The 27,052-nt window shown below is 43.4% G+C and overlaps 1 protein-coding gene across 1 annotated transcript in view; it reads left to right on the top strand.

Moving 5' to 3' along the window:
- Nucleotides 1-221: 221 nt before the first annotated feature.
- MED14 (mediator complex subunit 14) overlaps nucleotides 222-27,052 on the top strand; it is an 82,175-nt gene continuing 55,344 nt past the window's right edge. Inside the window, exons 1-12 of the mRNA XM_056858246.1 lie at nucleotides 222-409; nucleotides 5,577-5,682; nucleotides 8,174-8,347; nucleotides 9,248-9,377; nucleotides 11,473-11,601; nucleotides 12,150-12,257; nucleotides 16,704-16,836; nucleotides 20,013-20,163; nucleotides 20,726-20,837; nucleotides 22,772-22,897; nucleotides 24,025-24,103; nucleotides 25,303-25,462. Of these exons, the coding sequence (XP_056714224.1) occupies nucleotides 222-409; nucleotides 5,577-5,682; nucleotides 8,174-8,347; nucleotides 9,248-9,377; nucleotides 11,473-11,601; nucleotides 12,150-12,257; nucleotides 16,704-16,836; nucleotides 20,013-20,163; nucleotides 20,726-20,837; nucleotides 22,772-22,897; nucleotides 24,025-24,103; nucleotides 25,303-25,462 (1,596 nt within the window). The remainder of the gene's footprint in view (nucleotides 410-5,576; nucleotides 5,683-8,173; nucleotides 8,348-9,247; nucleotides 9,378-11,472; nucleotides 11,602-12,149; nucleotides 12,258-16,703; nucleotides 16,837-20,012; nucleotides 20,164-20,725; nucleotides 20,838-22,771; nucleotides 22,898-24,024; nucleotides 24,104-25,302; nucleotides 25,463-27,052) is intronic.

Here is a 27,052-nt window from a genome sequence, read left to right on the forward strand (position 1 = left end):
GACGCTCTCTTTCCGGTCCGCCGCTCTCAGCAATCACTTCCTGTGTCGTGTGCCCCCGCCCGCGAATGGCGGCGGCCTCAGCAGCAGCAGCAGCGGCGGCGACGACAACGACGAGGGGGACTTTCCCGCCGCGGGGCGCCTTGTCCGCCTTGTGAGGAGGAGGAGGAGGCGGAGGAGGCGGCGGCGGAGGAGGCCTCGCCCTCGCCCGGCGCGGCGCAGCCATGGCGCCGGTGCAGCTGGAGAGCCAGCCGCTGGTGCCGGCGGGCGGCGGGCCCGCGTCGGCTCCGCCACCCCCTCCGCCAGGGGCGGCGACGGCGGCGGCCGCGGCCAGCCCGGGATACCGGCTCAGCACCCTCGTGGACTTCCTGCTCCACCGCACCTACGCCGAGCTCACCGTGCTCGCCGACCTGTGAGTCTCCCCACCTACCCCCACTAGCTGTGTTGTGGGTCACAGCAGCGGCCTTTGACCATTCTCTTTACAAAAAACTGTGAGAGGCGGCACGCACGCTTCCTAAATCATTAAATATAATTTTTTGGTACTCCTTTTAGCGATGCAGCAGAACAGGTGATTTTACTTGTGTTGAAATTATACACTCTTCCGAATTAAGCTCCAAGTCGCAGTACTGGTTTTTTTATGTACTCTTTAGGACGTTGCTAGCAAAGATAAAGATGCAAAGTACTGAAATCTAGAATGGGGGAGCTGAATGACGCCTAATCCACACTTTACAGTGGCCGATTGTTGACCCTCGTTATCGTTCTGTTCTTGGGGAGGATGTGAAAGGAGAAAAGGAAGGCATGCGTTTCTAAATTCTCAGGGACGGGTGGGAGCCATACTGAGGGGCTGCAGGGAACATGGTTGTAAATTAGCAAGTTATTTGCCATCTGTGAAATGTGGCTCAATTATTTTTCAGTGTTTTAGGTTTCTGTACCTTATTAAACCCTTTGAATATTAAATACTAACAGTTAAGGTAAGCAAACATTAACTCAGAAGAGCAGCAACTTCAAACGCCAAACTTCAATGTAACAAAATACTAGTTTCAAAATAGAATGGCTTATTGAATATAGTTTGTGTTGAATAAAGTTTGTGTTAAATATAATGCACAATTGATGGGATGTGAAATGTGTGACTTGTAATCTGTAGTTTTACTATCTTTACAGTCTTTGTCACAATATCATATTGTTTTTTTGTTTTTAACAAAAACAGATTACCAAGGAAGACTGACATGGAAAGGTGAGTAATGACTAGGCTGGTCTATTTAAAAACAAGGTGTTTACAATTAACTTTAATCAAATTTAAGTTTGCGGGAGGTTGCTGAGTGATAGTTGGGCCAAATCTGGTTTTCACTAAGATTTGCCAGAGGAGAAAGAGATGAAATTAAGCTGAATCACTATTATGTTGTAAAGTAACATTACCTCATTTTTACTGAACACATAGTATGAAAATCAAAGCATACTGAGTTGGATCTTTCCTTACATGAACAGACTGACTTTACAAAAGGTTTTTTTTTAATGCTTTTCTCCCCAGCAGCATCCTGTACCAACAGGTTGAAATTAACTTAAAAGAGTTTCTGTCTAGACATTAGGAAGATTTTTCTAACAGAGAGGTTCGTCAGTGGAACAGGCTTCCTCGGGAGGTGGGGAGCTCTCCTTCCCTGGTGGTTTTAAAGAAGATGGCATCTGTCAGCAATGCTGATTCTATGGCCTTAAGCAGATGATGAAAGGGAGGGCACCTTGGCCATTTTCTGGGCATGGAGTAGGGGTCACTGGGTGTGTGTGTGTGGTTGGGGGGGAGGTAGTTGTGAATTTCCTTCATTGTGCATGGGGTTGGACTAGATGGTCCTGGTGGTCCCTTCTAACTCTGTTATTCTACTCTCCTTGTGTGAGGTTATCCTGCTGATACATGAGGGGGAGGTTCCACTGGTTTCCCTGCTCTTGTTCCACCCTTTTTATTCCATGTTGCTCCTGAGCAGAGTGACCTGGGATACTTGTCTAAAGGGACTGCTGGAGAAAGTAACAGAAATCTAATTAGCTGGATTCTGTTTATTTGTGCTCTTAGCTGCATTGAGTACAAGGAGAAGACTGAATACAAGTCACATAATAAAGACATTAATTCCCTTCTGTGAACTCAGTCTGTTTATAGAGAAATCCACTGCTTCATTTTGATCCTATATAGTGTTGTTGTGCAACAGGTATAAATACCTCTGTTTGGGCATAATTAACAATAAACTACACCTGTGGGACAAAAGGAAAGAGAGAATATGCAACTAAAAGACTAAGATGTGGAATTGGTGGAAGTGCTGGTAAGTCATAGCTGAGGTATGGTTTTCAAGGCAAGAGACATTCAGAGGTGGCTTGCCTTCTTTGCCTGCCTCTGCATAGCAACCCTGGGCTTCCTTGGTGGTTTCCCATCCAAGTACTAACCAGAGCCAACCCTGCTTAGCTTCAGAGATCTGATGATTATTGGGCCAGCCTGGGTCCTCCAGGTCAGGGCTAATATCTGGAAGTAGCACTTAATAATTATAACCTGTTTCTGGCAGCAAGCTCTGAGTCCAGTTTTCAAATCCCAAACATATTCCCTCAGATTCTGTGCTTCAGCTAGAAGTAGCATGTGATAGGGAACAGACTTGCTCAGGCATTTTTGAAATTGTGCCATTGTGCTGACTTAATGCTTAACCATAGTTAAGAACAGAATTTGACTATTTAAATTATGGCTAAGGTATTGATTACAAAGTGGGATGTGAAACCATGGTTTCAAGTTGGATTGCACTACTGCCTCTTTGCTTGGATTGCACTCCTGCCTCTTTGCTTATGAATATCTTAATAAGCTACACCGTGGTTTGACATGCCTCTGGAGTATTAATTAGAGTTAAGGCAAAAAACAGAGGGGTCACTAGCCGGTCGGTTGCAATTGACGTGTAGCTGCTGTAGTTTGCCCCAAGGCTGTAAGAAGCCAGAGTGCAGATGAGTGCTGGGCAGCATTCTTGTGAACTGTTCTCTGCCTGGCACATTTTCACTCCCTTGCAGTGCACTAGGGCCAGCATGGAAGGAAGGCGGTGGCACAGGGCTGTTCAAATCCAGCTGCCAGGAGTCAGGCCACGGCAGGAGAGCTGCCCTGCTGGCCACTCCCTGCCACTCCCTGGACTAGGACCAGGTGGGAGTGCCATGCAATGTGGTAGCAGCAGCCCATCCAAGCTCCTCAGTTCTGGCTGTGGAACTGGCTGGAATTTGGAGCTGTGTTGGATCGCACCAGTACAGGTGCTCACAGGGGACCCAGTAATGCCTCCCACCTTCCCTTGGGAATAATGCTTCCCAACAAAAAGGTTGGCTATCTCTGCAGGAGACCGTGGTTAGTGCTAAACTATAGTGAAGGGATACTCTTTTTTTTGGGGGGGGGGTCCATAGTCATCTCTGTGTTTGCTTGCATTCTATGAGAATTGTCTTTCAAATGATGAGTTCTCCAGTTTTATGTTATTGGTAGCTAAGTGGTTCAAATCTTATATCTTGTGCTGATGTGGTATAAGTATATCTGGGTGCATGCATTAAATAAAACAACAAGATTTTGGTAACATAATATTTTATGCCTATTCAAACAAGCTTATTCCTTTCTCTCTTCCTTTGTATACCATAAGTATGCCTAGTGTAACACTTCAGCCTTTTATTTGCCTAGCCAATTAGTTCTGAACTTTGCTTCAGATGCTATAATTTAAAGGTTTATAAGACCTCTGTGGGAAGACCTAGAATGTGCTGCTTTAAGTCAGGGTAGACAGATTGGGGTAGCTGGCATTTCCCACTAAGACTGGATGAATATTAATTGTTAGAACACCAAATTATAAATGGTGTCCTGAAATTGCATTGGGGTTTTCCTTTCAGCTTATGGTAAGGGTCACGGCACAGCAATCTTCCTGAAGCTTAAGGTCTGGGTGGGAGGCTTCTTGAGAATCCTATGGAAGAATGATGGGATATAAATGTAATAAGTAATGTATTACTGTGTCTACTTTGTCATTTATTGTAACTTTGTGTGAAGTGGGTTTACTGCTTTGCAGCTGCTTTCAAGGATGTTTTCATTAACCAACATAACAGAGTGTAATTCCAGTGGTAACTTTCCAGCAAAATAGAACAGCTCTCCTAAATCAACAAGAATATTTTATCATTATTATTTTTAAATGTATTACTTTTTTTAAAAAAATCAAGTAAAGGTACAATTAATAGAAGTAAATAGCTCAGGCAATGAGATACAGCACAAAAATTAAAATATTTAAAAGGCGTGGGATGATTGAAGTATTTTTACTTTGCACCTGATTGTTGTTAATGAGGTGAAGACCTGTCAGAGAAGTTGTCTCAAAAGTTGATGTAGCCACAGACACTAGCTTAGATCCAGCAGTGCACAAGCAGAAATGTTACTGGACTTAGAGCAATCCTACTTGTGCAAGATCTTGTCCAACACCTTGTGTTTTCCTCCTATCTTATAGTGCCCAGCAAGTTTTTGCACAAATTCTTAGAGTGCAAAAATAGTTCAGGATACGTTATATTTAACTTAGTGCAAGGTGCTAGCATGAAGTTTTTTTTTCACGCTTTCGCTTGCTCAGTGATTCTAGCGCATGCAGAAATCTTCCAGTAGGTTCTAGCCTGTGCATTGCCTTAGTTTTACATAATACATGGGAAGGAGCATGAATCCTGGTTGTTTATAGGGATGTATGCATAATAAGGTATAATTTTTGAAGTCGGTACATGCCTCTCTTGTATGAGAGAATTAACCTTTGCTGAAAGTCTGTATTCTAATCATGGGCTTGCTGCAAGCTGTAAATCGCAGAAGGCTGACAATACCTCGATATTTAAAGCACAGTGGGCCAGATCCTATGATTCGTTTTTGCTAACAGTGAAACCTGCCACTTGTCCCAGCAGAATGGAATCATAGAAACCAATCTGCTATTTTATGTAGTACATTTGTGTTTTAGAATGCTATTATTCATCCTAAATCTTGAAGGATGCTGTAGATTTTAAAAATAAAAATGGTATGAATATATACCAGCTACATGGCAACGACTCTGCTGTCAGTGAAAATAAAAATGGATTTTTAAAATAACTCTAATACTGTTCATGCAGTTGAAACTGTTAATTGCTCTTTGGAAGACTTTGTCATATCTACAAGAGAAGATTGAGCTAAAGGCACTCTGTGCCATTTTTATGGCTGTGCAGTCCTAAGCAGATGCTGTGAAGCTTGTGGACTTAAAAGAGTGCAACCTTCTTATAGTCATGGTGTACGTTTCTTTCTTGTGTCAATAAGCAGAGTTTGTTGAAAAGTATTAAAGAAAATCTTGGTGTATGATTAAAAGAAACACTAATTTGGAATCAAGTCCTCACTCTCTTGCACCAGTGAATACAATTTATGTTAGCTCAGTCAATGAGAATGCACTGTAATCTTAAATATTTTTATTGAGGTATTTGCTTGCAGTATTGGTCTATTATTGCATTCTGAGGCTAAAGTAACTGTCATATTTGTTACTAAGTCTTTGTGTATTGTTTCTGTCAATGTAACTGAACTGTAGGTTTTCTAAATGCTATTTGTTTCTCTACAGAAAAATTGAAATAGTGCAGTTTGCAAGTCGTACCCGGCAGCTTTTCGTTCGACTGTTAGCTTTGGTGAAATGGGCAAATAATGCTGGAAAGGTGGAAAAATGTGCGGTAAGCTTGAAAGTAATTAAAAGATTAAAGTGATGGGAACAGATGGCTGCTGTATTCCATTCGTTGAGATAACTGTGAGGCTTGTCTATCAACATTACAAATATTCAACAGTTGTGATGATTAATTAGAAAATTCTAAATAAATAATGTTAAAAATACTCTAATTTTGCTTCTAGCAAACCCTTTACAGTCTGGAGATTGTGGAAGCCCCTGCAACTGTGCTGCAGAATAGATCTTTTCCTGTTCCCCATGTCATCTTCAGCCTCCTGGAAGGCTGCTGCTGAGTGTTGATAGACCCTCAGGAACAGCATGGGGCTGCAGTGTGAGTGGGAAACCCAGAGGGGCTGCAGTGTGTGCGGGAAACCCAGAGATATCTGAGGCCTCTTAGAACACCCCTCATCCCATCTTCCTATAAGCAGATCTGCCTTTCTTTTCCACAAAAGCACCTTTGGATCAAGCCTTTTGCCATGTAAAATGGACATCTATGTAACTTTAAATTTAAAATGTAATTTGAATCAAAATACTTTGAGCCAAATAATATATCACAGTGTCGGTTTATCTTCAACAGTGATGAGCCTGACATTATTGCAAGTAGTTTAGTATGATGAATACAATGGTAGGGCATTACTTTTTCAGAGAACTCTGTTTCTGTCCAAGAACCTTCCTAAAACCTTCATTCTATGTACTTCAGAGTATTACATAGAGTTGTACATATCGATATACCTGAACCAAAAATAAACCCAAAATTAGCCATTTCGGCAATATTCGGATTTCGGTATTACCGAATACCAAAACCTGGGAATCTTCCCGAAGCCGAACAGGCGATTCGGGGTGATTCCCAGGTTTTGGTATTCGGCTTTTTCAGGTTCAGCTATTCGCCTTTGCTCAGATGCACGGCTCTGTGCTTTCTTTCATTTTTCTATCCTTTTTTTTTTTTTTTTTTTTTTTACTGATTTTGTTATGTTGGGGCCCTTTTGAGTCATGTAATCGGAGCCAACTTGGCCCGTGAAAGCACCAGCAACTTACCTCGCTATTTATACGTGTCGAGTACAAAAGAATCGAAAACGAAACTAAAATTCTGTTCCCACCGTGCCACCTTTCTCCGGGTTTTTGATAAAATTCGCATGATTTCTGTTCCCACTGCGCCACCTTTCTCCGCTGTATTGTGCTCAAAGGAAGGATGGCGATTGGTCCAGGAATTCGCGGGCCATCCCATAATGGTAGCGGGGAAGGTTGTTTAGAAAATGGCGGCAAAAAAGGAAAAAAACCCGAGAATTGTACTGCTTGGCGGGAGTTTGAGGGGAAAGCGAAACTTGCCGCCGGGACTTTCCGCCATCCCACCCTCTCGCATCTAAGCATGCAAATTAAAGGGGGGGGGACTCATTTTGCAAGCCTCGATTCTGCCCCCTCCCCCCTCTGCCACCTCCCCCCCACTCATGCCGCCCCACTCCGGTTGACTTGGGAGTTTGTGCCGGAATCCGGCAGGCGACGCTTGCAAACCCCCCCAATTCCCCCCCTTCCTCCTTTGCAAAGCCGAAAAGGGGGGGGGAACGAGTGTGGGCGGTTAGGAAGGATGGGGGGCGGGGCGGTGGGCTTTCAGCAAGGTTGCATGTTCCCACTTCATTGCTCCGACGGTCTGAGCAGTGAGCTTGTGGTCTCCCACTGTGTGTCACTTCCTTCTGCATCTCCTGTATGGCACTGCCATCAGTACCTGGAAGGTGATGGGACAGAACGTGACCTTGGACAGACCTTATTGCAGTGGCTCAGCACAGATTTTGAGCTGCTGGATACATGCATCTTCCTTTCTTAGGCTCTTTCTTGTGTCACTTGATTTCCTTTCATGTTGCTTTCAGTATCAAGTTGCCTAGTGGCAAAGGTCCTGTATTTTGGTTTTCATCGTCATATATTTTTGAAACATTTTCTTGTAAGAGCATCTTTTCTTCATCTTTAACAAGGACAATCTATGTTCATATGCAGGTTGAAATTTGTGTTTTACCTATGTGGTCAAATCATGTTTTAAGGAACCATTGCAATATTTCTTTCACCAAAGACTTGTCATTTTGAACAGGGTACAGATTTGCTCTTATAAGTTTGGAAATGAGTTAGGGGTGGAGAACTTGACTGTAAGGGACAAGGTGTTCTTGTTGTGGTATCTTATATATGGACTTCTTCCCCATCTCATTTGCCTGGCTGAGCTTCAAGCACCACATGAAAATCTTCTCATCCAGGCTTCTAGCAGTACTCAAAATTGCTTTTGCTTTCTTCTTATTTTTACTTGCTAATGTGATTTATTTTTCTTTAATATATTGCTTATCTGTATCTATTACATTGTTTTGATTGCAGTACTTTAGTGGTGCATGTTTTTTTAATAGGTTGGCACGGGATTGTTTTGTAAGCCACCTTGAAAATCTATCGTTTAGTAGCTTGGATAGAGACAATTTCAGTAAGGTAGTGACACTTGTAAAAGCTTTTTCTTTTGCTTTGTTTTACAGATGATATCGAGCGTTCTAGATCAACAGGCTATTTTATTTGTTGACACTGCGGATCGTTTAGCATCACTAGCCAGAGATGCTTTAGTTCATGCTCGTCTTCCCAGCTTTGCTATCCCTTATGCTATTGATGTGCTGACAACTGGGTCATATCCCCGACTGCCAACTTGCATTAGGGTACATTGCTTCATAATATGGTTGATGTAATATACTGCCTGAAATACCTGTCACGGTGTGCACACATGGGAAAGTTTTTCCTCATAGTTTCATTTCTGATGATGCCTTGATTAAAATAGGTTTTAATGACCAAAATACATGCTAAATATTTTTTTATTAAAGTCAGGCTGTCTTACCTTGGTAGGAAGCAGGCAATTTGCATACATAGTCATCAAGGGAAGGTGTTCCATTCTTCTTGATGAATGCCAAGTATTTAATCTTCTCTGTATTTTGATAACTATTTGTTGAAGGCCTGATTACTTGGTATGTTGTGCTGGCCAAAGATGTATGCCAATTGCGGCACCCAAAGGCTGTGAAAACATTACATATATGCAGCATTGGCGGAAAGGGCTATGTACACTCATTCCCAGAGGTTTAAAGCTTCTTGCTTCCAATGTTCATCACTTTGATAGTTTTTCTCATCTTGTTAGAGCATGTGATTGATTCTGTAAAAATGTTATTGATTCTGTAAATCAGTGGGTTTACATGGTCAACAAACAAATTTAAGAATAATAAATTGTGCTCGATTTTTTTTCCTCACGAAGTGGCTAGGATCCAAAGAATTGTGAAACTAGTTTGAGGAGTACAAGAGAGCCTGTGTTATTGCTCCTTGTATCCTGATGCAGCCACATGGCAGACTGCTTTGAAAAATCCCTTCCTATTGTAAAAGAAGCCTGTTGCATGGAAGGGGGCCAGCAGCTGTTCAATAACAAAAATGTCAAAAAGTTCCACAGAACTAGCCGAAGACCTGTGTGCAAACCCAAGCAGCAATTTGACTGGTTGTTATGAAACCCATAACATGGTTTGACTGAAATACAGAATAAGTTAAACAAAAATAAATAAGTGTGCTTATTTTAACAGGATAAAATAATTCCCCCTGATCCAATAACAAAAATTGAGAAACAGACCACACTTCATCAGTTAAATCAGATCCTTCGCCATCGACTGGTGACAACAGACCTTCCGCCACAGCTGGCAAATCTTACAGTTGGTAAGTTAATGCAATCACTTTGCTTCAGGCCAATTAATATTTCCAGTGAAGATTTAAGCAGAGCATAGAGAGAATTAGAGTCCTTGGACAACATCAGCATTCTCTGAACTGTTTTATTAAATTCTACTCTGACAACCAGAAAGATGAATCATGATTGCTCGAGTTTGGGAACTTTTCTCCACTCCTGTCTTTCCACTCATTTTGTGTTAAGTGATACTACTTTGATTACTTTTTTTTTTTTTTTGCTTTTCTTTGTCTAGTCTATTCTTTGCAAATGTTTAATTTTCTCACACTTACAACAAATGAGAGGAAATTATACGTCACTATGAGCATGTTGATAGAAATGTAATTGAAATGTAATTGATGAAGGCATAGAAGCTTTGTTACTTCATCACTAGAAACTGTGTTTGTGTTGATTAAAAGGGATCTGAAAACTGTACCCCTGTCTAGAGATGTGTTGATTAAAAGGGAGATGAATACTGTACCCCTGTCTAGGGATCTGAAAACTGTACCCCTGTCTAGAGATGTGTTGATTAAAAGGGAGATGAATACTGTACCCCTGTCTAGAGATCTGCATGACTAACTTCACACAGTTGGGGACGAGTGTATATTCATGCTGATATTTTACTTAAACAGCAGCTTTCCCTGCTGCGTGGTAACTTGTTGAACACCCAGGAAATTAAAGAGCAGCTACTAATGTGTGTTCATAGCAACAAATTCAAAAGGTTCTAAGGAGCTGACAGCCTTGGCTATGGCTGAATAAACTCTTTGGGGCAAGCCCTGTGGATCTTTGCACATGCTCATTATCCCATTGGAGCATACTGAGAGTTGTTTTGTGGGTGACTTCTACTGGCTTCATGGTATTTGTTCTCTGGGGGTCCTGCATTGTTCTGTCTTATGTGTACTAGCTGTGTAAATGAAGCTGCAGTATGCTGTTGATACCCAGCCCTTTTTTTACTCTTAGTTGAATCCGTGGAATTTGGCACGAAATTCGGAGTTCGCAAATCCGGCCGTTAAAAGCCATTAAAAACACATTCACGTCTTTCCGCGGCTCCGGGGGGGGGGAATGTTTGGAGGTAGAGGTCCCAAACTTTCAGTGTAGCTTGAGGGGACCCTTCTTGCAAGAACTCCCACGTTTTGTGAAGATTGGGTCAGGGGGTCCCAAATTATGGGGCCCGGAAGGGGTCCCCCCCAATCTGTCCATTGGAATAAAGCCATTAAAAACACATTTGCGGCTTTCTGCGGCTCCGGAGGGGGCATTTTTGGAGGTAGAGGTCCCAAACTTTCAGTGTAGCTCAAGGGGACCCTTCTTGCAAGAACCCCCAAGTTTTGTGAAGATTGGGTCAGGGCCCCCGAGTTATGGGGTCCCCCCCAATTGGAATAAAGCCATTAAAAACACATTCGCGGCTTTCCGCGGCTCCGGGGGGGGAGCATTTTTGGAGGTAGAGGTCCCAAACTTTCAGTGTAGCTTGAGAAGACCCTTCTTCAGCTAGTACGAACTCTAGCTGTTTGTCTGTGGGTAGAGGTGAGGTGTAGAGCACATACTTTGCCTATTATAGTTGAACTACACTGTTTACCATTTGGCTTCTGGGCTCAATTAAAGGTGCCCTTCATGAGCTTATGTTAGGGAATTGCCTTATTCCATATGTGGCTCCTAGATTTAAAGGTCATTGCAAGTGAACTTACTGAGGAGTGGGCACTCACAACTTGACCTTCTTAGCTGTGCTCTTAAAGTGGGAAAAACGCTTCCTGTGGAAGGTTCAGCAAAGCTGCCTCACTGTCCATACTTATGTATCTTGTGAAGAGATCTTATGTTGTCAGGCTTATGATGGGGTAGATTTCTGGATAACAATGTGTCCTGGCTCTGATTTATAGTCTTATGCTGATGTGCGATATGGCTGTAAATATTTTGTATAGACTTTTTGTATTTTTCTTCAACACTTTGTGACTAACTGTGGTTGTAACAATGCTAATATTAGTTTTTAAAGAGGGAGCTATATGTGTGACACATTAAAAATCACTGTATATTGAGAGTCATTTTTATTTCAAAAACAAGACCTCTGGGTAAATATTTTGAAAGAATCTTTGTTTCTAGCTAATGGACGTGTAAAGTTTCGTGTTGAGGGTGAATTTGAAGCCACCTTAACAGTGATGGGAGATGACCCTGATGTCCCTTGGCGCCTTTTGAAACTGGAAATTCTGGTTGAAGACAAAGAGACTGGAGGTAATACCAAAAGTCAAATTATTGTGGATCTAAAGCTACTTTATAGTTTGAGTGCTGGCCTAACACTGATAGATTCCATTAACTCTTCTATTAAAGTAAGTTTTTGTTTCTGAGAGCCACCTTAAATATTAATGATGTCTTTTCCAGCATTTTTCTGTGTGTTCTTAAACTGTTCACTATCAATAACAGTCCTGCGAACATGCAAAAAAACTTGCTACTTTCCAGTAATCTATGGGGCTTTGAACAGACCTTTTAAATGTCAATATTATAAGAGCCAGTGAGGTGTAGTAGATAAAGTACTGGATTAGAACAAGCTGTCCCAGTATTCAAGTTCCTCCTCAGCTATGAAGTTCACTGGGAGACCTTTTGTCAGTCACATTACATCTGTCCCTTCACCTAGTCTGCTTCAGAACATTGTGTGGGGGATGCAGTGGGGAATGGGAGAGATCCATGTATGCTGTCCTGACCTGCTTAGGAGAAAGGTGGGATAAAAATGTAATAATTTTAAGGTGTGTCAAATTATGGGTTTGTTATTAATTTAATGGAAGATGGTCGAGCCTTGGTTCACAGCATGCAGATCAGCTTCATCCATCAGTTGGTCCAGTCACGTCTCTTTGCTGATGAGAAGCCACTTCAGGACATGTACAGCTGCCTACGTATCCTTTCTAAAAATGTGTTATGTTGGTATCGATAGCCTCTCCTTCAGAACTAGTTCCCAGAGTAAGATGTGTAAAGCAGGGCTACAACTACATGCAGATGACAGGGATTTGTTTGCATAGCTGGGTGAACAGTTTGTGGAAGGTTGCAGAAGCTGCAGCTATTTATTGGGTCTCATCTATTGCTAATATATTAGCTGATTCCTGGTCTTTTCTAAGCTGGGTCTACCGGTACTTCAGTCAAAGCTGGAGAGAAAAACAGCGAAAATGACTTTACCTTACCTGGATGCTTGAATGGACAGCTAGCATGTTGAAGTCATTTATCACCCCCTTTCTGTCAAGGGGAAAGGGAAATGTATATTGTCTAGTTTCTTTTGTTTATTTTTGTCCTGTTTTTCATAAAAATTCACTCTCAGATTTCACCTAGAGTACTGTGTTCAGTTTTGGGCACAGCAATTTAAGAAAGATGTAGACAAGCTGGAACGTGTCCAGAGGAGGGCAACAAAGATGGTGAGGGGTCTGGAGACCAAGTCCTATGAGGAAAGGTTGAAGGAGCTGGGTATGTTTAGCCTGAGGAGGAGAAGACTGAGAGGGGATATGATAGCCATCTTCAAGTACTTGAAGGGCTGTCATATAGAGGAGGGTGTCGAGTAGTTTTCTGTTGCCCCAGAAGGTCGGACCAGAACCAATGGGTTGAAATTAAATCAAAAGAGTTTCCATCTAGACCAGGGGTCTGCAAACTGCGGCTCCCGAGCCGCATGCGGCTCTTTGGCCCGTTGAGTGCAGCTTTTCCAACTTGGTTCGGAGCCCTTGCTCTTGCACCCGCTCGCGCCGGCAGCCGGGCTGTGGAGCCGGCATGCCTGAGAGAGAGAGAGCGGCCGAGCGGGCGCACTGTCTCTCCCCCCCCCCCCGCCGTGGAGAATGGCCGGGTCCCCCTTTCCCTTGCCCTCAATGGTTGGGAGGCTGAAGCCTCTCCTCCCCTCTAGCCACGCGATTTCTGGGCGGGCGGCTCGGCGGTTCCTGGCCCCCCCGCCTATCAGCTGTTGGGCGGGGCGGGCATCCTTTGGTAGACCTGGCCTCCTGCTGAGTCCCATTGGGAGGCCATGTCTACCCACTGGCTTTCTTGGCGGTAGACCTGGACTCCGAGGAGGGGAAAAAGTCCCCCTTCAGAGGCCAGGTCTACCAATTGGCTTCTATGGTCCTCTGGAGGCCAGGTCTACTGCCAGGAAAGCCAATGGGTAGACCTGGCCTCCCAGTGGGACTCAGCCGGAGGCCAGGTCTACCAATAGGCTTTTATGGCGGTAGACCAGGCCTCCAGACGAGGACTCCGGACGAGGAGGGGGAAATGGCAGGGACTTACAATTTAATTTTTATCAATAAATAAGATCACTATTAAGTATGATATCAAGTTTTATTCAGTGTACCTATAGTTTAAGACTTAAAACTTTAATTAAAGTTTATTAAGTTAATAAACAGTGTACCTACCTATATAGTTTAAGTTTAAGAAATTTGGCTCTCAAAAGAAATCTCAATCGTTGTACTGTTGATATCTGGCTCTTTTGACTAATGAGTTTGCCGACCCCTGGTCTAGACATTAGGAAGAATTTTCTAACAGTTAGAGCTGTTCCTCAATGGAACAGGCTTCCTCAGGAGGTGTTAAGCTCTCCTTCCATGGAGGTTTTTAAGAAGAGGTTAAATGGCCATCTGTCAGCAATGCTGATTCTGTGACCTTAGGCAGATGATGAGAGGGAAGGCATCTTGGCCATCTTCTGGTCACTAGGGATGTGGTGGGGGGGAGGTAGTTGTGAATTTCCTGCATTTCCTAGATGACTCTAATGGTCCCTTCCAACTCTATGATTCTTTTCCAGTGACACTTGTCTACTCATAATGTGACCAAAATATGATAGCCTCAGTTTAGTCGTTTTAGCTTCTAGGGTCAGTTCAGGCTTGATTTGATCTATAACCCACTGATTTGTTTTTTTGGCAGTCCACGGTATCCATAACACTCTCCTCCAACACCACATTTCAAAGGAATCTACTCTTCCTATTAGCCTTCAATGTCCAGCTTTCACACCCATACATAGTAATAAGGAATACTATGGCATGAATTAACTTGATCTTGGTGGCCAGTGACACATCCTTACACTTCAGAATCTTTTCTAGCTCCTTCATGGCTACCTTTCCCAGTCTCAATCTCCTTCTGATTTCTTGGCTGCAGTCTCCCTTTTGGTTGATGATGGAGCCAAGGAATAGAAAGTCTTCAACTATTTCAATTTCCTCATTGTCAACCTTAAAGTTGTGTAATTCTCCTTTCGCGGACGCGGCCCGGCCCAGGAGCACCCTCCCTGCCACCCTGCCGCACTTTCCCCTAGATGCCCAGCCCTCCCTGCCTCCCCCCCCGCTGCTTCTCGGGCAAAGCTGGGCCCTTGCAGGCCGGGCTCACCCTCCCTGCCTCCCCACCCCCGCCGCTTCTCAGGCAAAGCCGGGCCGTGGAGCCTTCCCGGCCCGGGAACACTCCTGCCCCGTGGGCCGAGCCTGCCGCCTCCCCCCAGTTTATTCATGGGAGGTTTTGCCTTGGATTTGCCGCTCAATAGATGCACATTTACCCCATCCGAATTCTCAAAACTCAAAAAGAAGCCCCCATGCAGGGTTTTGAGAATTAGGATGGGGAAAATGTGCATCTATTGAGCTGCAAATCCAAAGCAAAACCTCCCATGCATAAATGGCTGCCACCTCAGCCAGCAACTTGGCTGGGCTCCCTCCCGGGTCTTATTCCGGTTTGAGGCGAAGAGGAGCTGCTGCTGCCGTCCTCCTTCCTACCTGTCCTCTGCCCTCCTTGCTTCCCGGGCCAGCTGCATGGAGAAGTCCCGAGAGCCAGAAAGGCTTCTTGGAGCCAGGCGGCACGGCCGAGCTGGAGGCGTGTGTGAAAGTGTGGAGGGGGGGGACTTTCACACAATCGTCCAGCTTGGCCGCACTGCCCGGCTCCAAGAAGCCGTTCTGGCTCTCTTGGGTCTTCTCCATGCCGCTAGTGTGGCTCGGTGAGTGCGTGTTGGAGGGGGGAGCCGAGAAGGCCCGACCAAGTGACATTTATGTCATATCCGGGCCTCCTAACAAATGAGTTCGACACCCCTGGTCTAAACGTTCCATTTCTTGTTTTACAATTTCAAGCTTGCCTTGATTCATGCTTCTCACATTCCATGTTCCTATTATATGTGTTGAACAGCTTTGGACTTTCCTTTTGCATCTATCCCCATCAACCACTGAACGTCCTTTCTGCTTTAGTCCAGTCGCATCATTAAGAATAGCGCTACTCGTACTTGTCCTCTGCTCTTCCCCAGTAGCTGATTGAGTGCCATCCGACCTGGGGGTCCCATCTTCCAGCACTATATCTTTTTCTATTTTGGATTGTCTCATCATAGGGTTTTCAAGGTAAAGGTTGGTCAAAAGTGGTTTACCAGTGCCTTCTTCTGCGTAGTGCTAACCAGGGTTAGCTGTAGTGGCACTGCCGTTGTCTACGAAAGATCCTCCGCCAGTGTCACCTTCCACTACTGCTGCTGCCCAGTAGCTAACCTTCAGGGATTCCTCTGCCTCCATTCCCATTGGAACTGCCTGTTCTCTTCTGCGGATGTGGCCATTGATCCCTGAAGGGGGTGGGTGCATCTTCGTCTAGTGTCTCAGCTGAGACCATTCCGTCTTGAGTGACTCTGCCAGGAGTTTAGTCTCTTGTCAGAGTCTAGACCCCATACGGTATTGCTCCCAGCTTTGCTGACACACACAAACCCCCTCACCACATTAAGGTGTGCATCCAAAAGGGGGGATGTTTTTATGGTGGTGGTTTTATCATATATCAGTTTTAAACTGTGAGACACCTTGAGAAGCTCTCTGGGAGGCAGCGTATACATTTGGCAAATAAATATCAACTAAATGTAGGGTGGACTTGGACAAAAAACTGCTACCTTCTGAGCCCACTCGTAAAATAATTTATTTGGGAAAGCATATCTTATTGCCAAATAAAGCACCAGGTTAAATTCCCCCCTTTGTATCTCTAAGAAAAAAGTAAGGCATACAGAAAAGGGGGAATACGTTGAAGACAAATGCTTCACAGTGTGAAATATTAATATATAAGCCATGGAGGCTTGCATACTCAAAGTTTACCACTTCTTCCAGCATTTATGTGAACTTTTCAGATAAATGTGATATACCATTTTAGTATTTAGCTAGATCTTTTTTTTTTTAATGCAGATCACAAACACAGGAGGTAGGAAACTGCTTCTAATGTGTTGGGTAACAGTAGGTTTAAAACATTTGCTGCTGTTAAAGTTTTTGTGATGAAAGCAGTTGAAAGAGCAACAAGTCTTTTCTGTAGTATATCAGTAAATATATTACTGAAAGTTATTGAAAGCTGCAGCAGTGTTTTCCTGTGTTGACTTAACTTGAATCCTGTAGACTCGTTCTGCTTGTCACTGCAGTTGGAAGTTCTACATTCACAGACTTTAATGTTGATTCGAGAACGTTGGGGCGACCTTGTGCAAGTGGAGCGCTACCATGCGGGCAAATGTCTGTCACTCTCTGTTTGGAAGTAAGTGAAAGAATTGCTTAGCTCTCTGAGTGTCATTCAGCTGACCCAGGCATAATTGTTGGGATGAAAACTTAAAGCCCAAATCTTGAAACTTTACAAAATACAATATTAGATATTTTGTTTACCTTATGTGATAGATTGAAGGGATTTTTCAGGGAAATTAGGTCTGTCAGAAATTTGATGGCACATAGAGGCTTGTAGTAAAAGTTCAGAACAGGAATTTGTTTATAACAGAAAGGCAGGAGGAGGGTTTAGGCAGGTAAACTTGGATTTCAGAAAGGTATTACGATATTCCAAAAACAGATTAGGCGCTTCACAATAATATATATTTACACAAGAGAGGTTTGGTTCTTCTACATTCACTTCAGGATGCTAGGGGCTTGTTTTGTCAGTTTCTTGTTTAGAATTCACTTGAGTTGACTTTAAAACACTCTCCAGTTTCAGTTTCTGGAATAAAGAACTACAGGATACTCTTCACCAGTTTTAACACCTAAACTGGACTGGGATTACTCAGGACTCTAGAGACTAATTCTCCCCTACCCTACTTAGGGATCACTCAATATACCTGAGATGACTTCCCTCTCCCTGGCTTTTGAGAAGTCTCTTTTTCTTCAGAGCTAACTCCCAATGTCAAAACCGAGACTTACTCTATTCACTCAGAGTTAACGTCCTTATGACCCAGTTGCTGATTCTGTATTAATCAGACTACTTAAAATCGTGTTCCTTTATGGTTCACTCCTGAGGACTAATCATTACACAGCACACAGCTGCCACTAGCTTCTCAGAGCTCTGTCCATCCTGAACTCTGGAGGTGAAACTGCTCCTCTCACTGAGAGCTCAATGTAACACTTTCACCGGCCACTCCCAGGACTCCCTTTAGCTGTCAATCAGCTGCCTCTAAGGCAAGAACAGCTTCCTGGTATCGATTGCCTTCTTCACACCTTACTATATTGACCTATTGGATTTAGTGGGGGTGCTTCTATAGTCCAGTGAAATCAGACCATTCACAATTAATTTCTAGAATGTAAATATTTTAATTGTCAGTTTCTGACCCTTAATAACATTATCAGACTATTAATCCTGCTACTCATTCTTAACCAGTGTGATTGTCAAAGCTGTTGACAATCACACTGGTTAACATAATGAATGCTCAACATAATGAAGTTAGTCATGACTAAGTTCATTATGTTGAGCATAACTTAAAACAGTACTCCAGAATGTTCCATGCAGTATCATTCAGCCAGGCAAATTCTATTGTATACCCAAAGTCATTGTTACAAATATTAGTTTGGATTCAGTAGAAGGTATTTCCATTGGTAGGATTGGACTTCCTTGCCTTTTCCATCTTGCCGCAGCCCGAAACACTCTCCAAAATGTTTCTCCTGGTGTCAGGCTTCAGCAAATTCACAGCGTTTCAGGCAATAGACCTTCAATCCAGGCAGAGCAGCGATTCAAAGATTTATTTCATAAGTCAGTGATTTCAGTAAGAGACGCGCAAGGTTGGAATACATGACAGGGGGAGTGGGGATACATTTATAGGGCTGATACAATAGGGTTACAGGAACAAAGAGACAATGTAGTCGTTTCCTGCCGGTAACGACTTAAGTAAAACTGAAACAGAAACAATCATGAACAATCAGTGGAGGAGATGGCCGAGCTCTCGGCTTTGTGCGCGGGACCTGATATCAGATTGAAGATTTACACGGGCGGATCCCAATACAATTGTAAATCTCTGGCCGGAGCTCGTGTGCAAAACGGGGGGGGGGGGAGGAGTGTATGGAGAACTCCATTTTGTTTGTGGGGGAACCATCTTGTTTGAGGACGGAGCTGTCAGAAGCCCTATCTGACACCTGGGCAACAGGAGCCCCCCAGGAACAGCATGAGGCGTGAATTTGCGGTGGAAGGAAGGAATCAGCAAAAAATCTATTAGTGGAAAACTACCGTTGGATACAATCCATAATATAAAATGTCATAAATATAGTAATACAAATAACCTGGGCTATGCTAAATCAAATCAATTCTCATTGCTCTTAAGGTTAAATACTTAAATAACTATAGGTTGGAACCAACCCTTACATTCTGCTAACAGCAGGTGTTTTCTGCAAGAACACAGAGCCTTTCGTCAGCATGGCACATCTCTTCCGCCAGAGGATGCTCCTTGTGTCAGGGAAAGGCTCTGCTATAAGTGGAATGGAAGCACTCAGTCCAGTCTGCCTTTTTTCCTGTTCTGAGCAGCTTCTACAGAAAATTGTGCAACCTTACAAGTAACATGCTGGACCTTGCAAACTCATAACTTGGCAATATCTTAGTGTGTGAGATCAGACAATAAGCCCTGATATGAAGAAAATCTAGGTGGCTACACAAGTCTGCTGTCATTAAGGAAGGAAGCTAAGAAGAAATGTACAGCCCTTGGTTTGCCTGCTGCCACAAGTCTTTGCTTGTACCTCATAAAGGGCTAGTGAGGAATTCCTTTTGTGTTCTGGTATTTTTATCTATTTGAAATATTTACCATGATGCGCCTTGAACATATCTACAAGGCATCTTACAAATACCAGTCCTAAAAAACGGTAAAACTGAATAACAAGATAACAAGATAAAATCAGCAGGAAAAGCAAGTAAAATGCAATACATTGATTTAAAACAGCTTCTGATAAAAGAAAAATATATTAAACTATGGGAAAAAAGCAGCACAATCTCATAAACCAACTAATAAAACTCCAGTGGGATCTAAAAGACCTCAGAGAATAAAAATGTCTTCAACAGGAGCTGAAAACCTTGTAAATTTAGCACTGAGCAAGTTTCTGTACAGTGAAGTGTGGTTGCCACTACAGAAAAGGCCCTGCCTTTGGTCATTTAGCTTGAGAAAGTGAGGGGGTACAGAACAGAGCCTGTGATGAAGGTTTTGATCGGTAGGCAGGCTCATACAATTATGAAGATGAATACTTATCTCATTTACGCAACTGCGAGTACTTTTGGAATGGCTATATGAACATACAATGCTGCCTTATACTGAACAAGACCCTTGGTCCATCAAGGGTCAGTATTTTCTACGCAGCCTGTTTAGACCATTGTTTATAAGACAGTTAAACTTGCTGACATAGTACTGAAATGCTTCAGATTCTGAAAGAGTAGTTTTAGGGCTCTTAACAACTGAGTCAACATATCTCTATCTTAAGCCAACAGGTGGTTGGGAGAAAAACAGGAACTGCATCTCTTCATAAGGTTACCATTAAGATTGATGAAAATGATGTATCAAAACCTTTGCAAATTTCTCATGAACCTCCACTTCCAACTTGTAATTCCGAACTAATTGAAAGAGCTATGAAGGTAAATGTCATGAGTTGGAGTTGATCTATAATTATATTAAACAATTGTTTTTCAAGTAAATGTATCTATTTTAGTTAGCATATTTATATGCCACCTTTCCATTAAAACATGCTCAGCGTTAATTACATTAATAGAAGATGTAGATATGGTATTTATTTGTAATACAATTTAGAACATTTAAAATCTTGAAAAATCAGGATCACTAATGCCTGCCCTGACCTGGGTGGCCCAGGCTAGCCTGATCTCGTCAGATCTCAGAAGCTAAGCAGGGTCAGCCCTGGCTAGTATTTGGATGGGAGACCACCAAGGAATGCCGGGGTTGCTGTGCAGAGGAAGGCACTGGCAAACCACCTCTGTTAGTCTCTTGCCATGAAAACCCCAAAAGGGGTCGCCATAAGTTGGCTGCGACTTGAAGGCACTGTACACACACACAATGGTTGCCTATGCTGCTGTGGAAATCTCCGCTCAAAATGCTCCATTTACAACTATTAGCTTAGATTTAGTTTTTGTAATAGTAATGTAACTACTTTTGTAAGTAACTGCTTCAACTTCTGTTTTTCAGATAGATCACCTATCCATAGAGAAGCTCCTGATAGACAGTGTCCATGCAAGAGCGCATCAGAAACTCCAGGAATTGAAAGCCATTCTTAAGGGTTACAATACCAATGACAATTGTATGTGGTCTTTAAAATACACTGAGTTTGTTCTTAATGTGGTGGTTCTGTTTTGCACTTTGCAGGTGCCTTTGGTAACTGCAAGGTATAAATAATTAAGTGGGTAAAGCTGTTAAATGCCAACTTTCCTCTGCCTAACCAAATTTACTTTTCTGTATAAGGCCCAAATTGGTAGCTTTGGTAGGAGAAAACACTACCTATTTCAAAAGAAAATGTTCTTCCACTCTATGAACTTCTTGCTTGAATTGAGGGCGTCCTTGATCTACATTACTTTGATACTTCGCAGAAAACTACCGTATATACTCGTGTATAAGCAGAGTTTTTCAGCCCAAAAAAAGGGCTGAAAAAGCCGGCCTCGGCTTATACATGGGTCAATACGGTAGAAGGGGGGAGGGGGGAGGGAGGAGGGAGGGGGGAACTTGCCGCCGCCGCCGAGCCACCGCCATTTTCTCCTGCCGGGAGGGGTCTTGGGCAGCCTCTCTGCAGCCGCAGAGAGACTGCCCTGGCCCCCCCAGGCCCCCGCCGCCATTTTCTCCCACCGGGAGGGGCCCTGGGCAGCCTCTCTGCAGTCGCAGGGAAGCTGCCCTGGCCCCCCCGGCCCCCGCCGCCATTTTCCCCAGCCGGGAGGGGCCCTGGGCAGCCTCTCTGCAGCCGCAGGGAAGCTGCCCTGCCCCCCCGGCCCCCACCACCATTTCTCCCGCCGGGAGGGGCCCTGGGCAGCCTCTCTGCAGCCGCAGGAAGGCTGCCCCGGCCCTCCACGGCCCCCGCCGCCATTTTCCCCGCCGGGAGGGGCCATGGGAGGCCCCTGCCCGTCGCGCCGCTACCGCCCACGCGCCTGGGCGCCTTCCTCCGGCCGGCAGCGGCCTGGAGGGGCCTCCTGCCGGCCCAGGAAGGACGCGCCACCGCCGCTTCGCCGCCTCTCCAGGTAAGTAGTGGGTTCAGGGGCTTTTCCCCCTCCCCCCCTTGGATGGCACTGGGGTCGGGGTGGGTCGGGAGGGCCTGGGAGGCGGCGGGAGGGCGACCTGGGGCAGGGGCCCTGCGCTCTAAAATGGCGGCCGCCATTTTAGAGCGCAGCATTGCGGGTAAAGGAAATTTCTTATTGCCCCTCGGCTTATACGCGGGTCAATAAGAAATTCCCTTTTCTGGCCTCTAATTTGGGGGGGTCGGCTTATACTCGGGTCGGCTTATACCCGAGTATATACGGTAATTTGATACATTTTAAAAATAAATTAATAGCAAACATTTTTGCATTTAATGAGGAAGATTCAACCCTACTATGCGTGTGCTATACTAGAGTTGTCCTTCCTTGGTTGGTCTGTTGGACATAACAGCACTTGTTTATATCTAATGATATTGCGCTTGCGATGATGGGTTTTTAGAAGTTCTACTTTCATTGACTTGCATTTATCGGCACTTGGGAGTGTACCCTAAAACTGTTTCTCATGTAGAATGCACAATATATATAGCTACTGAGAGAGGATTCCCTGGTTTAATTCTTTTATACATGAAATTACATCTTCTGCAGGCTCCAGTGTCCTCATACTTGTGTTCAGGTCACCTAAACCAAAGTGCCAGGTTTTGTAGTTCATGAAGAAAAGAAACAGGTTTAATTCACTAAGGGGACATTGACTGATGTTTAACCTTTAATCAATAAATGTATTTTCAAATGAGTGAGCAAGGGCACTGCTGGACAAAACAAATGCAAATGTGCCAAGTAACATACCTCTTTTTTTTATTCAGTTGACTTTGTTGTATTGATGCTCAATTAAAGCTTAACATTGATGCCATAAAATAGCTTTTATTCAGAAGTAATTATCTTGTGATTAAGGAAGAATCCCTGGAAATTCAGTGTTAGCACTGGTAGATATGTGTGCTTGTTTAAACCAGACTGAACTTTATATCTCAGTTCATTAACTCTTGATCTTTTAATCTAGCTTTTATAGAAACAGCTCTCCCAACACTTGTTATTCCTATTCTGGAGCCATGTGGTCGCTCTGAGTGTCTACACATTTTTGTAGACCTTCATTCTGGAATGTTTCAACTAATGCTTTATGGACTTGGTAAGTAAATGAGACCTTACTTCTATGTAGGTGCCTTCTTCTAACGATGATAATAAAGTTCAGTGGGGTAGTACAATCCATGGCCTTCTAACTAAATGCAATAAATTAATCTTGGCTGGTAATGCTGTGTTGAATTGAATTTTTTCAGTTCAAGGGGATGTAGATCCACAGGGAATCCAGTAAAATAACATACAGGCTTAAAAACATAGAATGATTTGTGGAGTTCCCTGCCAGCGCACATAGGGATGGCCATCATATTAACAGCAGCCATTAAGAGTGGAATGGATTTTAACAGGTAGGAATAGGAAGAGTTTGTTGCTAAAATGCTTGAATTATCCATCATTGTGCTTAGGACATGCCAGAATTGCCAAAGGAGAAGTATTGAAGTGTAGAGAGTTAAAGATTGTATGGTTAGGGGTAGAAATTAAATTTAGGACTGGATAGGGGTAGAAATTAAATTTAGGGCTGGATGGGTCTACCCCAAAGAAGCAGTTCTTGTGTTACGTAGCACTCTTTGAACTGTTAAAGGCTAGTACTTTTATAACACCGAAGAGGTACTTTCCTGAATTAACTTACTGTTTTGTTCATATGGACCACTGTATGTATGTACTGCCGAGTTGCAACTGACTGATAGTGATCCAACCAAGGGGTTTTCAAGGCAAGTGAGAAGCAGAGGTGGTTTGCCATTGCTTTCCTCTGTAGAGTCTTTCTTGGTGGATGGACCGCAATAGTATGTGACGAAACCTGAGGTTTTTCTGTGGTAAAGCAGCATAACAAGTTAGCTTCAGTGACCAAACGGGGCGGGGATATGAAACATTCAGGTTTTGCTTGTTTTTCTGAAAGAGGCAAGAGGCTGGATCCATATGGTCTGTTCCGCTGCCAGTGTATCACCCATGCAGTGCGTCTGTTCCACAAGGACCGAGGGCTCCTTGTGTTGAGGAAGTTTCACTAAGCCAAATTAAACCTTTAGAGCCAACACAATGGGATTTCCTTCCAAATATCTGAACCTAAAGTGAACCTAGTTGTATATTCACGAGTATTTCTTGCTTAAAAGTCCCAATCTCATGTTTTCAAATAAATGTAAGTGATATTACTTTTGAGAGGTCACTAACTGAATTTCCCTATAGACCAGCAAACACTGGATGATATAGAGAAGTCTGTTAATGACGACATGAAGCGTATCATTACTTGGCTTCAGCAACTCAAGTGAGTAAGCTGTAGTGTTACAAACTTTAAACTGTGCATCTAGATGTGTTTTGTATTCCTGCACCTTTCCTACTCTCTTCCAGCATTACGAAACTAAGGATTACAATTAACAAATCCCCATTGCAGCTATAGGGAGATGTTATTCTGCCAAGCTTATTCCAATTAAGCAACTAGCCAAGGCTTTCTTTTCCTTCCCTTGCATTGCTTTACTTTCTCCTCCAAGCCTAGTAGCACAAATTCATTTTTATGAACACTTTCCTTGGGTCAAAGTTGCAGACAAAATCACAGTGCAGTGGCTTCTTCTTGAACATATCTTTTATCAACAAGATGTTCTGTGTTTACATACCTAGATTCTAAGTTGGTGAAAAAATTGTCAGTAAACCATTTAATCAGAGTTCTTGCAGTGCCACTTGTGAATGAATTTATAAGTTGATCACTCAAATACTATTGAGCTTGGTATTTTCTGGTATATTTTTAGCTCCCATTTAAATAATGTAGTACAAAGAAGATAATTGTACTCTTGTAAATGTGAAGAGCTGGATTCAGTGAAGCACCAGCAGAAGGGTCTTACTAATGTGGATCTTTACCACTTCCCTGCAGATCTCTGAAAAGCTGAAGCAGGTGATCAGGGGACCCACTTAAGCAAAAGGCAAAAAGCCACACAGCTCTGGGGAATGACAGTGAGATGGGGGAGCCAGATGAAATATTTCCCCCTTGCTCTTGCCAGCAGCACCTCCTGCACCAACAACCATTTTGCCCTCCTACTCTGTAGCCCTCTGGATTCAACCCTGTGACCACGTACTCACATAAAATCCAACAGAACTTTGTAATTGTATTATACTTGGGTATATATAGAAGCCTCTATTTCTACTTAAATGAATTACATTGATCAGTCATGTATATACTGGATAGGCAGCAGGAGACAGCCTTGACTCTGTGACAAGTATACCAGGATGAAATACATAAACACATTTGCCACAATCACACCTCATACTTTGTGTATGTGTAAAACATCTTAGGTATTGCACCTGAAATCAGAATGTATAAGGTGGCTGGCTGTATGAGAGGTTTGTGGTCAGTTAAAGCTGGATTCTGTATGATTGTTTATAGTAAAAACATGATACTAGAAGGCAAATAAGGGGTGTTGTGAATGGATACCAATGGTTTTGTGTCTTTCCCCTCTCTTCTCTCCCATTAAGGTTTTGGCTTGGGCAGCAGCGTTGCAAACAATCAATAAAACATTTGCCTACAGTCAGCAGTGAAATGCTGCAGCTAACGAATTATGCTGCTCACCCTGTGGGACTTCTCTCCAATCACAAGCTCTTCATCAGGCTCACCCGACTACCACAGTACTACATTGTAAGTGATGGTGCAAGTCTTCCTGTGAACTTTGTCTCTGGAATGAAGCAAGTAAAATGGGCCTTTTTGTCAAGTGGAAGATGAATGAAGAGAGGCTAGCTGAAAATTACTGCTTTGATCTTTAGCTTTACCACTTGGTGGCAATGCTATCCATTTTTAACAAGTCCTGGTCTACTGTTTTTTCCCTGTCCAGCAAATTGTCATATTTTCTTTTTCTTTCCTGGCAGTTAATCTAAGGTGGGGATGGGCAACTTCTGGGTTCTCTATGTTCTCTGGGCATTTACATATTACACACACACTGCTTAGAATATCAGCACAAAATGAGACGTCTGGAATTTACTTTCTTACAGCTAGGAATGAAACTGGGCAACTTTTTATTATATTTTGATTAAAACATGGCTGGGCCACCAGGGACAAGATGAAATTAAGACCTGATCTGGCTTGCAGGCTTGCTACATGGTCCAAGGCAGGGTTTTGCAATCTTGTTGGGCTTGTGAGCACTTGGGATTTTGAGGGAGAGCAGTGGCTGCCTCAGGGTGGGCCACAGTCACCAATGCTGGGAGGTTCCAAGGCAAGTGTCTTGCTACTGTACAGACAACTGCTTCCCAACGGATGCTTCCTGCAGGTATAAAGGCCTCCTGCACCAATGGCATGGAGGAAGGCCAGGATTACCTCTCTGCCTTAGGGAAGAGATGCCACTTGTTTTCCATTTCCCACAAAGTGAGTGTTTACTCCCTGCATAGTTACAGGGAAAGGTTTCCAAGCCCAGAGATGCAAGAAAGTCTGTCTGTAGTTAAGCCAAATGTGCATTCCTGTGAGACACCTGCTAGGATGAGTTCAGTTGTTTGCTTGTCGGTCAGATGGTAGGGAGCAGCCTGAAGTTCCCATGGCTCAAGGAAATGGCCATCAGGAAACATATCGGCTGGTGCCACAGCACCTGTAGGTGCCTTGTGGAGAATCATTGGTCCAAGGGATCAGAAACTAGCCAAGTAAAAGTTCACAATCCATTGGCTGGAATATTAAAAGTTAGATTTGTATATGCAGTAGTCTGTCTGCCTACATAAATTTGCTTTGAACAGCAAATGCTCCCTCCCCCCACCAATATTGCCGTCAGCTGCCCTCAAAAAGCACTTTTCTGAATTGGGGAGGGGAGGTGGAGGAGGGACTACTGTTCCAGGAGCACATTTTTAAATTTTTGTTCAGCACGACATACTTGGGCTGTGTCTATAGGTTCTGAAATCATTAATGTTAAAATAGTTTCACTTCATGTTTCAACAAATGACTCATGCTTTTTTACACTTGTTTGAAAGAATGTTAGCAAAAAGAATTGTAGAATAGTTCTGTTCTGCCAGCTGCAGTTTGACATCTGCCATGGTTTCTGAAAATAACACAAACAAAACACAATTTGTGTTAGAGCATGTAAACTTGAGAACCTTGTGTTCATTGTCATAGCTTCTGTGCAGTCCCACATGGGAACTGCGCATCCGAAGAAAACCCACAGAGAAAACTTAGAATCATAGAGTTGGAAGGGACCACCAGGGTCATCTAGTCCAACCCCCAGCACAATGCAGGGCATTCACAACTACCTCC

Source organism: Euleptes europaea, chromosome 12 (genome assembly GCF_029931775.1).
Source record: "Euleptes europaea isolate rEulEur1 chromosome 12, rEulEur1.hap1, whole genome shotgun sequence".
Lineage (NCBI taxonomy): Eukaryota > Metazoa > Chordata > Lepidosauria > Squamata > Sphaerodactylidae > Euleptes > Euleptes europaea.